The sequence below is a fragment of the Agrilus planipennis genome, unplaced genomic scaffold (assembly GCF_000699045.2).
Source record: "Agrilus planipennis isolate EAB-ADULT unplaced genomic scaffold, Apla_2.0 scaffold312, whole genome shotgun sequence".
Taxonomy (NCBI): Eukaryota; Metazoa; Arthropoda; class Insecta; order Coleoptera; family Buprestidae; genus Agrilus; species Agrilus planipennis.
In genome coordinates this window covers 1-16954 of record NW_020438997.1, presented here as the reverse complement: position 1 = coordinate 16954, position 16954 = coordinate 1, and the positions used below count along the sequence as shown (strand labels likewise).

The following is a 16954-nucleotide window of genomic DNA, read 5'->3' as shown; positions in this document are numbered from 1 at the left end:
GATCTTGTGCAACATACAAATGTCTTTATTTTCTTAAATTGATCTCAATAAATGATTAAGCGTAAAATTTGACGCTGAGATACAGAAATCAAGTTAAACTTAAAAAAGAAGGTACATCTTTATTCAAAACGATGTTGTCTTTTCATATCTACGTTCATCCAATTACAAACTTTTTGGGTCATTTTGGTATCACGTCTTCGGTCAGTTGGACCAAATTAAAAAACATTTCAATATTGCCGCGATTTTTTGCATGGCCCCATATTTTACCATTGCGAACTACTTTTTTCAATAGGACCCATATTTATCATTGCAACCATTTAAGCGACATCTTCTTTGCTATTTTTGAACACCCTGTATAGAAAATTAAATTTAGATATCACAGGCGATCTTGTATTAAAATAGGGAAAAAGTTTTGCTTGAAATTTTTTTTATTAAATTTATAGTTATTTTATTTATGTTTTAGTTTTAAACATATTGCGAACTCTTTGGGCTCTTTAACTCGAAGAAAAGCATTTGAAAATCGCCGTGATTTATATATTTCTATACTTATTACTTTTTTCCTTTTAAATTAAATCATTTTCTATTTTTGAACACTCTGTATAATATTTTGTATTAAAATAGGGAACAAGTTTTGCATGAAAAAGTTTTTGATTGACCATATGTCGGAAGCGCTTTTTTAGGTTACAGTACTGAATTTGAAAAAGACGGCATTGATTTTATAATCAAATTATTTTTGGGAAATAAGGTAGTAACGAAAGTAGTGTTATAGTATATGTTTATTAGTAAAAATAAATTAGGTAAAAATAAAAAGTAAAAACGAAGTTCTTATGTAATAATGGAAAACCTAAATTGTGAGGAATTATAATAGTAAAATTAAATCAATCTTCCTCCATTACACGCAATTACTGCATCGAACTGCTTTCTGACTATGTTCTTTGCACATATAGTGCAAATGTCGTGCCATATTTCAATGTGCACTGCATACATGACAACTTGCATTACGAACGCGATTTACTGCTGCGATACTTCTGCTGAAGCTCGATACTGTTCTTAAGTTACTTGGAAATGTATTTATCTATTTTGGTTCGCTCCTTCATATGATCCTCTTAATCCTAATTTATTCGGGGATATTCCTCTTTTAGGTGTTATTTTCAATGGCATAGTGTTATTGAGTACAATTTCGGAAATTATTCCTATTAAATCAAGGATACGGAAAAAAGTCAGCCGAGGTCATCTTCTAGTATTTCTGTGGGTAGTGTATGACGCACATTTTTTATCAACCCTTTGGTTATCATCTAAAATGATATTAATTTTATTTGCCCCTTCGTCAACTTCCCCATTGTTGTCTACAGCAGAAATTAAAAATACAGCTTCATTTTACTAGGGCACGTACGAGGCTAAATAAATTTCGTCTTGAAAACTGAATGAAAAATACCCAACTGGACGCATTCTGTATGGAAGGAATGCCTTTTTTATTCTTCTTCATTGTACCTATCAACGTAAGACTATTAGAAGAAGAAGATCTTTCACTGGAGGATAACTAGTGAAGTAATTATCAGTGGTCAGATTTCTTATTGACTTTTTTGAAGGGCCTACCAATTCCTGCACAATACTATATAAAATTTATTAAAATTAATATAAAAGATTACTTCCTTGAAAAATGAAGGACTAAAAATAAATGATTACAAAAAATACATATATGACAGGCAGCGCTTCTGTAAGCCGCAAATTTTCAATTCAATATTTCGGTTTACGCTAAAGTTAATAGAAGTGAATTCGCATGAATTGTATGTGTTGTCAAATATCGTCAGACACACATAAAGTAATGCGGTATACAGTGCGGCTATGCCCCCGCCGATTGGTTAAACTTATATATAATATGTGTACTTTTTGGGTCACGTTTACTTTTCAAAGTTAAAATTTATAACGGTAATTGATAAGTATAGCATATTAGATGGCATAATTTGTTATAAATTTTACGGTAGTATGTCTTACTGATTTTCTTGAACTTTTCGGGCAATAAAGTTTGTTATTGTAAGTAAAGTTGATCTTAGTAACTGTCGTACTAGTTGAATTAAAGATAGTTAAATTGAGGGTGTTGGTAGATAAATTCTTGTAAAAAAAAATATGGATTGATGTTACATACATACAACTCTCAAATTTTTGCCAACATTCTGGGCATCATCAGATCACTAAGAATATATAAATGAGAAGTTGAAAATCACAATTTTGTTAATTTTACTAAGCCGTAATTAATGTTACTGGGAAAATTTAAGTGTAATTTACATATATGCTAGTTAGAAATGTGACCATTCCAATTACACACTGAACGTCAAAAAATCTACCGTTAACAGAAACAAAACACACAAAATGTTATAATTAGACACAACATCACTGAAATCCTTTATGAATGGCTGCAATTCTCTCATCTGTTATTTTCATTAATTTAAAAAGTAAGGAAAAACTTCTAATGAATGTACATTCAAGAACCTGACCTATAATAATACAAACACAATTTCCCATAGGTATATCTTCGGGATGTTCTTGCGTTTTGCGAACTTTGATCGACTATATTATTATTTGTGACACTGAAAAATGGAAATTTTCCTAGATCTTCAGAAGTTCTGATAGCACATGAATGAGCTCTCAAATGATATTAGCTGGCCTAATCTTTTATTACTTATCACTATATACTGCTACCACTATATACTATACGTACTATTGAAAATTTAATAACTGTATCAGTAGTAACGAATAATGGAGATAATTTAAAATGGATACCTAAATAACAAAATAATCGTATTTAACTTACTATATTTTAGGTGCACTTTCCGATATGCCAGCTGTACGGACGTTTGCAATATTTTCCGCTTTGTCTCTTGTTTACGGATTTCTTTTGCAATTAACAGCATTTGTTGCCCTTTTAGGTCTAGATGGATATAGATATCAGGTAAAAATTATATTGATATACTAATAGACAGTTTAAGATTTAGTAATGATGATTAGAATGATAAATAAAATACAAATTTAGAAATTCGTATTGGTGGGAATTTTATGTCACAAAATAATTTCCATTAATTAAAACAAATTCCTAGAAACTATTTCTTTCCAAATACATTTTTGTATGTAATACAATACTTTAGGAATAGATGATGGTTAATTTCTTGAACTTTCATAATAGGGAAACACAAGTATTGGTTGCAAATTATATTTATTCATAATACTATAATTGTTTCGTCATAGAGTGATAGATTTTTACCATTTGAGGAATTCACTACGTGACGAAACAATAATAATTAATTATAGTCAAAACCTGCATCCTTTTTGTTATTACGAATTAAATTGTCAGTTGCGGAAACAGGTAAATACTGCACCTTAACTCACAAATATTTTATTTTTCCGTATATACAGGTAATTTTTACGCAAATGAATGACTGTCGACGATGTTGCTAACATGCAACAGTGTCTCCCCGATAGCTTACTTATGTTTTATTTTTGTAGGAAAACAGAATCGATGTGCTTTGCTGTATTCAACTCAAGAAAGGAGATAAAATTGAAACGAAGTCTTGGCTTGATGTAATTTGGTCAGAAATTCTTACTCCATTTATTATGAGGTAAGACCAAAGAACATTGAGGGCTTCAGTTACCTTAGAATATTAAATGCGTCGTACATTTAAGATAATAGTTTTAATAACTATACAAGGTAGTTATTTTTAAGAATATCTAATATCTATTTTTTTTTTCATTTTTTCGAGAAACCGACAAAGGACTATAAGTTAAGTGCAAATTTAACTAATGCATATTTAAATGACCTGGAGCAAGTAATAAGTAAGATAAAGGAGATGAGGGTAGTAGTAGGAAGGAAAAAATTCGACCATGACATACGCAGATGATTTTGTATTGATATTGTAATGTTCGTGGGTTTAACAAAATTAACTTCGAAGACTGATAACGACAAAAACGATTTTTTTACACAAATTATTAAAGAATTTAAAAACACTATTAAATTATTAAACTTAGGTTACGAATTATTCTATTTACTTACACTACTGTTGACATATCACTATTCACTGTGCTATTTATTTTACTGGTATCACTGTCAATTTATTTCTCATCTTTTCTCGGCGATGATCTCTTGCTTTAAATACTCCTTTGCTTCCTTTCGGGAACCTTCTTGAACCGTCCGGAAAAGTTTCATTTTCTTTGAACTGTTTACCTGCTTTCCCAGAACGCAGGAACGACACATACGTTTACAAATACGACGCACATGAAGAAAGGCGCCCGCGGCTAGTCGGCGAATCGATAAGCCGCTCACACACACGTATGCCCGATCGCACACAAACGCGCTTGTGCTCGCTACACTGCCCCTCCTTAAGGATATTTTGTTCCGAAACATTTTCACTTTCCGTTTCGCAGGATCATGCCGGAATCTGCAGTTCTCGCCTTCACGACATCCGCTCCGGGAATAGAAGTAACAGTCCACGGTCTTCTCATAATTGGTCCGATTCGGGTTATTACTGCAAATCAAAATGTCTACACCAGGACGGCGGAACAGGACTTCGATCTTGTTCCGTACGATCCTCCAATCTAGGTTGTACAGTCCACAACCAAGCTTCGGAATCGCCAGCTTCTGTAGGTTATTCTCCAGAAGATGTCCGCGGAGTTCCATTACTACGTCCCAAAAGTCTCTATAAGTTGGGTTACCAGAGCATCTTCCTTTAGTTACTAGGTAATATATATAACGTCGTCCGTCAGGCAAGCACAACTGTTTTTTTCCTTCTGTATTTGGTCTTTAAGATGTTCCAAATCGCGTTTGAACTCGGACGCGATACCACGGCTCATTCTGAGATTCTTTGAAACGCAATGAACCAGAGAATATTTCTTAAATATAGCAAAGAGGTGTCATCGGATATAGTTCTTAATAATCTGGCCCACGCATCCTCTTCATTTGCACCAGCGAATGGAGCCAAGCGATTAAAGTGGACTACCTTCGGCTTCCCATTTAGAGTTTTCTTAATTGGGTAGACCACGTCGTTAATCCTCTTCACTATCTCATAGGGTCCTTCTCAATTCTGTTGGAACATAGGTGATAGTCCACGGCGACGACGAGGACAGTTTGGTAACCACCTGCTGTAGCCTTGATGTCGTAGTTTTCTTTAATCCTGTCACTAGCAATCTGCGTATGCAGGCGAACCCACTCGTGGATATCGTTAAGCTTCCTTCGGAGGTTGTTAATATAATCTTCTCCAGCCAAGTCATCTCCTGGTTTACAACCGAATTTGAGGTCACAAGGTAGTCGTAACTCTCTTCCAAATAGGACACTAGCAGGTGTTTTGCCAGTCGTTTCGTGGACAGATGAACGGTATGCCATTAAAAATAAAGGCAAATAACGGTCAGTCCTTTTGGTGATCAGACACTACCTTGAAGAGATATTAAATCAATGTTCGGTTCATGCGTTCGACCATGCCGTCCGATTGTGGCTGGAGTGGAGTAGTTCGAGTTTTCTTTATTCCTAGGAGCTCGCATATTCCACGGAATATAGCCGATTCAAAATTCCTCCCTTTGTCTGAGTGCAACTCCAAGGGCACCCCAAAACGACTGATCAGCTCTTTCACCAGCTCCTCAACTATGGTTTTCGACTCTTGGTTCGGAAGGGCATAGGCTTCAACCCACTTAGTAAAATAGTCCATAACGACCACGATGTACTTGTTACCTTGCTTGGACTCTGAGAATGGACCCGCCACATTGATTGCGATTCGTTCGAAGGGGCCACCGACATTGTATTGACGCATTGTCGCCTTTGGCCTTTTCTGTGGTCTATTACTCGCGGCACAGGTGGTACACTTCTTACACCAATTCTTGACATCTTCCTAATAGTTCCCCCAATAAAATCGCTCTCTAACTATCCCAAGCGCCTTATTCACCCCAAAATGGCAACCAGATGATCCATCATGAAGATACTGCAACACTTCTTTAACCTTGTTTCGAGGAATAACCAGTTGCTTCCTATCTTCCTCTCCATCTGGACTTTCAACAACACGCTTCAGGATGCCATCCACCAAAATCATTGAGTCCCACTGAGCCCATAACAATTTTAGTACTTGGGTACACGAAGAGATTTGCTGCCACGTGGGCCGTTCCCGTTTCTTTTCCATTCCATCACCTTCTTCAAGTCCGGGTCGTTTTCTTGGTCGTGTTTTATATTTTCAGGTAACCACTCGTCATCGATTACCGTGACGCGTCCAATTGCTTCTTAATTATTTTCTATTCGATCATATTGCTTGCCGTCTGTTTGACGTCGAGTAATTGGGGAAGGAGCACTTTTCCTACACTGCCTCCTCATATGACCTAGATCGCAGTAGTTCCAACATAGCTTTTTTTTCAGGTGCCCAGTTATTCGCCTTAGCAGCCGCCTCGAATTGCTTGTGGGACGTGGTCCATGAGGACTTTTCATCAAAAGTTGGTGGTTTTATTCGTGTTCTTGCCTCTGTTCCGCTTCCTTGGCTGACTTGGCTGGCTTCGCAGAGTGTACTAGATGCGCCAACATCCCCTTCGATTGATTTTGTCTTTCTATTAAAAATCATTTTTTCCAGCACTTTTATCGTCTCTTCTGTTTCTTGAATATTCTTATTAAATATTTATTCCCTTTTATTATTCAAAATTTTACTGTTTTCTTCCAATTCACGTTTAAAACTTTTACTATTTTCTTCCAATTTGTTTTCCAAACTTTTACTGTTTTCTACCAATTTATTTTCCAAACTTTTACTGTTTTCTTCCAATTTATTTTCCAAACTTTTACAATTTTCTTCCAATTCACGTTTAAACTTTTACTAGTTTCATCCAATTTATTTTCCAAACTTTTACTGTTTTGTTCCAATTTATTTTCCAAACTTTTACTGTTTTCTTCCAATTTATTTTCCAAACTTTTACTATTTTCTTCCAAATTTTCTTCCAATTTATTTTCCAAACTTTTCATCAGTTGCGACAATTCGTCTTCGAAAAGGGACGTTTCAGGATCATGGCCATCTCATTTCAACGCCTCCGCGAGCCGCCACTGAAGTTCCGCTTTGTTACCGCTTGTCGCATCATCCCGTTCTTCCAATTCTCTTCTACTTTTAATTCGTACAACTTCTTTGCCATTGTAATGTCTTTTACTCAACCCCACACCTGACACCAGTTGTAATGTTCGTGGGTTCAACAAAATTAACTTCGAAGACGACAAAAACTATTTATTTACACTAATTATTAAAGAACTTAAAAACACTATTAAATTATTAAACTTAGGTTATGAATTATTCTATTTAATTACACTACTGTTGATATATCACTATTCACCGCGCTATTTATTTCACTGGTATCATTGCCACTTTTTTTCTCGATTCACTTCTGCAACGGTCAATTTATTTCTTCTCTTCTCTCGGCGATCGTGTCTTCCTTTTAATACTCTTTTACTTCCTTTCGGGAACCTTCTCGAACTGTCCGGAAAAGTTTCTTTTTCTTTGAACTGTTTACCTGTTTTCCTAGAACGCAGGTACAACACACACGTTTACAAATACGGCGCACATGAAGAAAGGCGCCTGCGGCTAGTCGGCGAATCGATAAGTCGCTCACACACACGTATGCCCGATCGCTCACAAACACGCGCGAGCTCGCTACAATATCGAAAAATATAAGGGCTTTGAACCTAGTGATGAAAGTTTTAGAAAGATATTTGGGAAGGAAAGGTTTAGTGGTAAATACTTGCAAAACGAAATTTATATAATTTGGATGAGTAAAGAGTAGGAAGGGAAAAGAAAAGAAGGAAGTAAGATATACGGGTGAAATGATAGAGAAGGTTAAAAAATATACATACTTAAAATCAGAAAAATAATAATGATAAAATACATATAGATGCTCTATTGACGGGTGAGTGTCTTATTAGAAACTATTTGGGGGATACGGTAAAGTTAAATATGAGAATGATGGGGTTAGGAGGAAAAGGTTGTTTTAGTAGTCAGTGAAAAGTATAATATTTTTTGGAGTGCAATTAAGGGATGGAAAAAGTAAAAGCAAGTGGAAGACATTAATAAAAGGTACTTAAAATGGGTATTAAATTTAGACGGAAGCACACCGGATTATGTGATTAAGAGAGAAATAAGGTGTGGGAATTTAGTTGGGGAAGCTAGAAAATGAGTGGTAAAATACAAGCTGAAGTTGCAAAAATTAAGTGAGAAAGAAATATAGAGGAAGAAAAGAAAATCTTAAAAATCTCATTGAAAAATATATGTGACAAAGAAAAAGAAGAAGTGTTAAGAGAGTTACAACCAAATTTCTCAATTATACCACATCCATCATCTTTATTCATTCGTGTATTGCAACCCTTCTTTTATAGAGGATAATACCACTGTTGTCACGTATAAAACGTACGAAGCCTAACGCAAGAGTGACTGTCTCACGTCGTAAACAACCAGTCCACGTTACGTACCTACGTGGAATCCCGTGGAGTCACTTAAAGCTCACGCAACGTCGCTCACGTTACCATCATCTAAGCTTTCGCAAGCAGTCTGCTATCGCAAAGTGCGAATGTGTTATATAAAATTTACCTACCAACAAAATAAGTGCTTTTACGTAACGTTATTTCCTAGGTTAAGTGGTTATGCAAACGATCTAAAAACAGTGGATTAATAACAACAACTGATATTTCAGATTTGACGTGAGATGTGCCGTGATGTTTCTGTTCTCAATTTTCTTTGCTATCAATCTAATGTTTGCACCATCGGTTGGTTTGGGACTAGACCAGCAACTTTCCATGCCAGACGATAGCCACGTCGTAAAGTATTTTGAGGTAATATTTTTGTAAATATATATATGTTTATATAAATAATCCTTTATATCTAACTTTTATTTAGTATATGTATGATCTTCTGGGAACTGGTTCTCCCATATATTGGATTACTAGAGGTAATTTAAATTATAGCAGTGCAGAAATTCAGAATAAACTTTGTGGTGGCGTTGGATGTTTATATTATTCTACAGCAACCCAATTANAAATAATCCTTTATATCTAACTTTTATTTAGTATATGTATGATCTTCTGGGAACTGGTTCTCCCATATATTGGATTACTAGAGGTAATTTAAATTATAGCAGTGCAGAAATTCAGAATAAACTTTGTGGTGGCGTTGGATGTTTATATTATTCTACAGCAACCCAATTATATACAGCTGCTCAACAGCAGAACATGTAAGTGAAATTATATAAGGTATATGTAAGTATACGTTGTAATAGTCAATTTGAAAAGTCTAGCACTTTAGCAAATAGCTATATTATTTACCACTTCCATTGTGAAACTAGAAATTTAGTATTTAGTGAGACGGCCACTTCTTAATGGCCAACGTAACATTAAGGTATTGTTCGATGCCTACCGCACATTGAAAAGTGTATGAAATCCACACGAAATCGTGTGGTTGGCAATGAACGTATTAAAGACACCAATTTATTTAGCAATTACCTAATCCTTTAAACAGAATATATTACAGTGAGTATTTACATAGCGCAATAACCATTAGGATTTAGGACACACTAGTATTATGCAGGATTACAGGAAATTCGATACATTCCCCTGGATGAGTTAGAGTAAATCTTATTTGCTACTGACTTTGTCATGTAGCACCCTAGCCGATAGCTATCAGTTTTTGAGATTTCTATGTTTTTAAAGTATAAAATCTCTAGTAGAGTAAGATCCCGAAGCTGCTAAACATGACTTGTATTCTGAGTAACACAATGGGTAGAATACAGTACCTAGTGTTAGTATGTACTCTAAATGTATGGATAGGTACCAGTTAACTTAGACCTACGGCCAACTTGCGGATACCAGGTGCTGAGGGTACATAAAAATATTACTCACTTTTTCTAAAGTCTGAGTGCTTATTTTTATATAATGTTTCTCACAATATTCTTAAAAATCAAAACTGCTAGACATTTTCCGTCCGCGGTTTTTTCTGCCAAACATTTGAACGATAGCAAAAAAAATAATTTTACTTATAGCGCGATAATTGGATGGTTTTATAACACAACGACGTTTAAATTGTATCTGGGTATGTTTGGCCTTTAGAATTGACCTGACTGCTTACGAAAAGTATTAAAATATTTCCTTAAGAATCATATATATCTAAAAATTAAGACCTTAACTATATGCAAAAAACTAAAATTGCTATTTTACATTTTTGGCACTACCCTTTCTCACCCATTTTGTTCCTCAGAAAATAAGTTACGTGGGTCGGCTTTAGGATCTTGAATTATGGTATTTCTAATAATTACTTACATTCCATTTCACGTTCATAATATTCTATTGAAAAAAAAAATGTATTTAAAAAAATAAAATAAAAAATCTAAGTACCTAGTATAATTTTTATATCGTGGAAAAGTATTCTGAAAATGAAAAAAAAAATAATTGTAGGTATGGACCTTAAGCAATTGGTGTCATTTTCAAATTTAGAAAGAAATTTGATTTAATTTTAAAGCCTTTATCTGTAAAGTCTAATGAGTAATTTTATTTATTTATCAACGTCACTGACTCAAAATGTACATTAAAATCTTATTCATTACTTATTCCTTAGTGGTGCATCAACACTTCGTTTTACCCACCTATTTTGTATCTGGTACTTCAGTTTCAAAAATGATGTGATCCGTTGATTTCCGCACTTTTAGCTTTTAATTAGGAAGGGCTCTCTTAAATTTCTTCGTATGTTTTGAAGAGAATTTTAAGAGTCCTGTCTGTATCATCATCATCATAAAGTCATCAGTCCTAAGACTGGTTGGAAACGTACCTCCACTCTTTCCTATCTTGAGCTAAACTTCGCATTTCCCTAAAACTAGAACAGCCCACATGAATGAAATTAACGAATTATTTCTAAAACTTGTTAACTTCGAATCAAAGTACTTTATAAAATACTTCTTACAATTAGCAGACAAATTAAAATAACTAAAAAGCCAAAAAGCGCAGTAGTTGTCTCTTTTGAGGTTAAATACTTAGTTCCTTCTTTAGTTTCTGTGGTGATAACTATGCACTTTCTAAAAATATTAAACCAAAGGAAACACAATGACACTATTACAAATCGAATTAGTAATAACTGAAGAGAGAAATGGAATAGTTGAACAACAGATCGGAAGTGTTAGTACTTTTGAAAATAAATTTTAACGAAGACTAAAAGGGTGAAGCTAGAAATATTACTAAAGTAGGGATCGAATCAAAGAAGAATGAAACTTGAAAAGTATGATTAGATTAAATGCTAAGAAACAGATTTTTCCCCAATGTATCGAGAAACTCAATATAGAAATGCATTTAAGAAGCAACAAGAATCAGACACGTCATGCTGTTAGTAAGCGAAATTAAAATGTTAAGGGATTAGTGGAAAGTACGAGTAATGAAGTTATTTGTAGAGAGAATAATAGAAAGGTGCAGGTACAAAAGATTTTAAGTAGATCCATTTGAAAGGATATTTACATAATCGCAATAGGAAATATTAACAAAAGAAAGAATTGAATTATAAATTACAACATTAATATTAGGAATAATACCAAAGCTATATACAAAAATGATATTATACACTAATAAATAATATGTGGCAAATGTAGGCAGCCACATTTCCATTCCAACATTAGCAATAATACACTTGTGCCAAGAATTAATAATCTCTAGTAATCTAAAATTACAACAAAAAGATTTATTTTAATTAATTAATGTTTATATAAAATAGATTTTCAACTCGAAAACAAAATATACATGCAATAAGACGGACTTCCGATGGACTTATCTTTGTCACCTTTGTTAAATGAGATTTTCATGGCAAACTTAAAGTATTTAATACTTAGAACTCAATAACAAAAAATGTTCTTTTGTGGAAAAGATATGTAGATATGTACCTATTGTATTGGGACAGGTACAAGAAGACAACCAGACCCTTTTTTAAATTTTCTTAATTTATATTACACAATAATCATATTTACGGTGGAATTAGAAAACAAATTTTCTTTAAACATTTTAGATTTGACAGTCGCAAGGAACGATGGTCATGCCACTTTCGACATTGTCAGAAATCCTACCTTTACAGATATTTTACCGCATGTCCTTTCTAGACAAGATGTTAACATTAAAAATAGCACTGTCTTATTCTTTATTTATAAATTTTTATTTAGTAAGGAAGTATTTGTCATAAAAACACTAGCAGCTAACAACGGTTACAATGCGGCAACTATCGATAAATTAGTTTATAAGAAACTTAAAAAACTTATTATAAATCGGTTTTTTGCAATTCCCAAATCCAAACTAAAGGTAAGATATCATTTAATCAATTATATTTCTAGATTACAGAAGAATATTTGTAATTGTCGCAAAAAGCACAAGTTAAATTGTATTCACGTTAATAAAAATAACCTAATATCTAGTAGTATTTAGTAGTCAATACCTACTTGTTAATAATGAACAAAAAGTAGATATTTTAGATAAATCAGGCGTTTACAAATTATCATAAGATTGTAACTCTTTTTATATTGGGTATGATGGGAGTTCCTTAAAAAACACATAAACGAACATATAAAGCTATAGAAAAAGGAAACAAATGTACAGGGATATCTCAACATTGTATAGGAAACAAGCATTCCTTAAATTTAGATAATATTAAATTATTTTGTTTGATAGCTCCTTTAAATAGTGGTGTTAAGTGAAGAGTGAATCGTTAAATAAATTAGTTAGTTTTGTGAAAGATGTTTGATTACTTATTCATAAAGAAAGCACTTTTTTGGCATGCCCCATTTTGGCCAACCCAATGGTGCCTTCGTAGGATTTTAATTAAGCTTTCCTCATTTTGGTATGTCTCAGTGTTTTCCAATTAGATCCACAATTGAATTTAGAAATACCTAAACAGAATTCAAGTCGGGAAATGGTTTCCGGTAAATTTATCGCGACGTACAATTACTAACAGGGACAATATGCTACATCCATAAAGCAGGCTCGCCTGATTCGCCCACTCGCACCGTACGATTGTCGATTCTCGCCTCTTCTTCTTGTGAAACTACTTGCTTTATATCCATGCATTTCATCAAACCTTTAAATAGGCTCCGTATAATTGTTTCCAAACGTAAAGACATGGATACATATGTACAAAAAAAAAGTCCAAATTCCTCAAACTAATCGTTGAATAAATGAATTTCTTCATAAAAATACGTATGTATATGTGTATACGTACATTGTATATATGCAGCAAACTTGTTTAAATCAATCGCCTTTCTGGAAAATTTACCTCATTTCATTTTTTAGGGAATATAAAACGTGCTATATACGTCATATTCTAATTTATCCTCTCCTCACTTACTATTTTGAAACCTAACTTTACTACATGTATATTTTAGTTTTAAATATAATAGTTATTTACAGTATCAATATAATCGTTATTCAAAAACCTCTTTATATCATGAAGAATTTTAAATAATTCATAACATTAATAGTTTCGTTTACGTAAGTATACAAGCCGTATCGTAGATTCAGTTTGATGTCTAATAGGTAGATACTTGTCCGTAAGACCCCTGTCACACTTTTTGATATACTGCTGTTGACAGCAAACAGCACTAATGGAGATTTCCATTGAGTGTAAATAGAATGAGGTAATGATAAGGTTAATTAATGATAGATTAATGATTGTTCCAGAACTTATATTTCCACCCAAGCTTCTTCATGGATAGATGATTACAAGGATTGGAGCGAGCTAAGTTCGTGCTGTAAATATTTTAAAAGCAATAACTCTTTTTGTCCTCACACGTACAGTAACACTTTATGCAGCAGTTGCTCTATTAACAACCTGAATATTACATGGGATGAATATTTTCCTCGTTATTTATCCTTCTTTCTACAAGATAATCCTGATTCAAATTGTGCTAAAGGTGGACATGCAGCCTATTCAGACGTAAGTATATATAGTCACTGTGGTTTGCTCAAATCAAAGTATGTAATTACGGGAGAGTAAACGGAAAAACAAAAATTAAACGATATTTTCCGGATGATCTTTGCGAAAAAAATCAGCACTGACGAACGCATCATAATATACTGCGACTCGTTTACGACAATGATTTTATATACAGTATAAAGATATCTGTAAAGAAGGAGACGTAATGAATCAACTTACCGGAACATAAAGCAATTACTCTAAATGAGAAGTATAAGACTATAATGCGAGTTCTGTAAAAAAACGAATACAGTGTAGTGAGTGTACAAATGTTTATGTACAGTGTTCCTGAAATAAGTAGCAAGCTTGGAAGAAGTGATAGGGCACTATAAAAGAATGCTTACAATCTCCATCGATGTTACTGCTTAGTTGTTATAGGGTGTACTAATACCTGTGTTGCCAATTCCAGCTCAGGATCGGCTTGCGATTGCGATTTGTTCTTTTTTTTCTTACAAATTATTTTGTCCTTTTATCGCGCTTCTTTACTCACCCTGCGTTTCCCTATTATATCTAGTTAACACAAAGCTTGCCACTTATTTCTCTAGAATAAATAGTCACACAAAATCTGCTGTTTCTTTTTCAGAGTATCGACTATTACTTAGACGAAGAAGGAAAATCTAACATCACAACCTCATCTGTTATGTCATATCATACGGTGCTAAAAGATTCAAAAGATTATTATGAAGCGTTAAGGTACGCCAGAATTATAGCAAAAAATTTAACTGAAACCCTTGGTATTACAGATGTTGATATATTTCCATACAGGTAATATCAAAATACTTTCTAGAATAATCATTTCTGATATGCGTTGTTTTACAGCATATTCTATGTCTACTACGAACAGTATTTGACCATCTGGCATGATATGCTTCAATCAACTGGAATTTCACTAGCGGCTGTATTTGTGGTTACTTTCATCTTTTCTGGTTTGGATTTATTTTTGGCTTCCATAGTTGTCATAAGTTGTTTGATGATTCTAACTAGCCAACTAGCATTCATGTATTATTTGGGTATTACGCTCAACGCTGTGTCCGTTGTTAATCTTGTCATTGTGAGTATACCAATTTATTATCGTAAGAACCTTCCTGGCTCGTGGATCAAAACACACTTTTTAATTTAACGGGGAACGTTACCATTGTTGCGTAATAAAATAATTGGTACTGTCTCTACGACAGCTTTTTATATGGATGTTCTAGAAAGTTTTCATTCAATAATGTAGGTTCTAGAAAATTCTAGCGTTTATAATCTCGGTTATATAGGTCCCTTGACGTTTCTTCACTTATGGTGGGTTTCCTATACGAGACACTGCCCCCCCCCCTTCCGAAGATTAATCAAATCGATAGCGTTGCCTTTTTAGATGCAAGGCGATCAAGGTGCACGATTTTCATTTTGGCCCGAAGTCACTTTCAAATTCGATAAACAACGTTGTTGATGCTTCGAATAACGGTGTAAGGATCATCCCGAGCAACGTTCTTTCCGTTTTGATGGATTTTATAGTCACACTTATCGCCTTCGTTTGGCTAGCCGATCGTAACTGACTTTCATGCGGTTACATTAGAATCGTAGATTCTTACGTACAGCTTTATGGGTGAATCAAGTTCATTTTTGTAGTTGATGCTCGTACTCGTTTAAATAAATTAGTGGCCGGTGTTCTTCTAGTTGTTTCATGGATGACTTAAACGCTAAGAGGAATATGGGTTTGTCGGACCTAGCCAGTTTGACGGTAGTGACCGAAGCTTCTTAAACTGAAGTTGATCTCCAGAATAGCGTTAATACGATCAACCATCTCGCCAGATTATGGATTTATACCCTTATCCTTTACAGGCGTAGCCTTTGTTTCCGTAATGCCCTTTAATTCAGTGACCATTATGAGTAAAGCTGACACAAATTTCCTGCGTTGGCCGGAATGCAATTCCATTGGTACTCTATAGCGACTAATCTAGTATTGACAAGCTATTCGGCAACAGTATGTGCTTTCTAATTTTTGTTTTGTATGCTTTGGACCACTTGCCGAAATAATCCATGACGACCAAAATGTGTCTGTAATAGGAGTCCGTAATTGGAAATTGTCCACATCGCTTCTACTTCATTGCCAATATAATCGCTCGCGTATCTTCGCGACGCTCCAAGGTAAGAGAATTTGACTGGGCTCAAGAAATTTTCGTTGTCCGGCTTAAGTGGCTCATATCGGCCCAAATGATCTTGAGGTTTCGACTTCTGTCAATCTCATTATTGAGTCAATATCTACATCTTTCCTCTGTTCTTTCAATAATCCATTATCTTCCCAGGATCCCACACGTTGAAAGTAATGAACAGTCCTTTTTTCGCCGCAAAGGAACAATGTTTTCAGTTTTCAAAACGTGGTCTCCGGGCATCTACGTTAGCGTATTGTTTGCCTGACCTTGTATGATATCGAACATTCCTCTAGCCGTTATACCTACCGTACAATCTGTCCTTTTGAGCTCTTCAGTTGCAGTAACCACTTCAGCGGAGCATAATCTATTGTTAATGAACAAGAAATGTTTAAGAATTTTAACCACAGCAACAGTGGGCGAGTAACTTTCCGTTTCTGTTTGGACCACCAAAACCGGAGGAATTACCACCATCACCAATCTGTAAAAATCTCAAGATTGGAGCTTCAATGTGCATAATTTTGAATGCTTCAAGTTAATGCTTCTTTTTTATTCGAGTATCTCACTAGAGTGAAACTCCATCTTCTGTGAGTCCATGTAGTGTTGAGGCCGTATCGGTAAATCTTCGTATAAATCGGTAGTATGTGTCAACCTCGTATGCATGCGTTTTATTAGAGTATCACCACTTCTCGCTTCTCCCTAATCGAGAGGGTATATAACTGCCGGGCTCAGTTAGGCTGTTGGTAGGCTTGGGTAGTGGTTCGTTTAATATAATAGAGGTAAATGTAAATAGCTGCATAAATATTCGAACTTCCAGCTTTATTAAAAGAACACCATGGGGTA

The 16954-nt window shown here is 34.4% G+C and overlaps 1 protein-coding gene across 1 annotated transcript in view; it reads left to right on the top strand.

Moving 5' to 3' along the window:
* Positions 1–16948, top strand: part of LOC108742462 (NPC intracellular cholesterol transporter 1 homolog 1b-like) — a 50595-nt gene extending 33647 nt beyond the window's left edge. Inside the window, exons 15-21 of the mRNA XM_025975785.1 lie at positions 2823–2950; positions 3502–3614; positions 8686–8824; positions 9059–9222; positions 13685–13940; positions 14563–14744; positions 14799–16948. Of these exons, the coding sequence (XP_025831570.1) occupies positions 2823–2950; positions 3502–3614; positions 8686–8824; positions 9059–9222; positions 13685–13940; positions 14563–14744; positions 14799–15099 (1283 nt within the window). The 3' untranslated portion in view covers positions 15100–16948. The remainder of the gene's footprint in view (positions 1–2822; positions 2951–3501; positions 3615–8685; positions 8825–9058; positions 9223–13684; positions 13941–14562; positions 14745–14798) is intronic.
* The last annotated feature ends 6 nt before the right edge of the window (positions 16949–16954 follow it).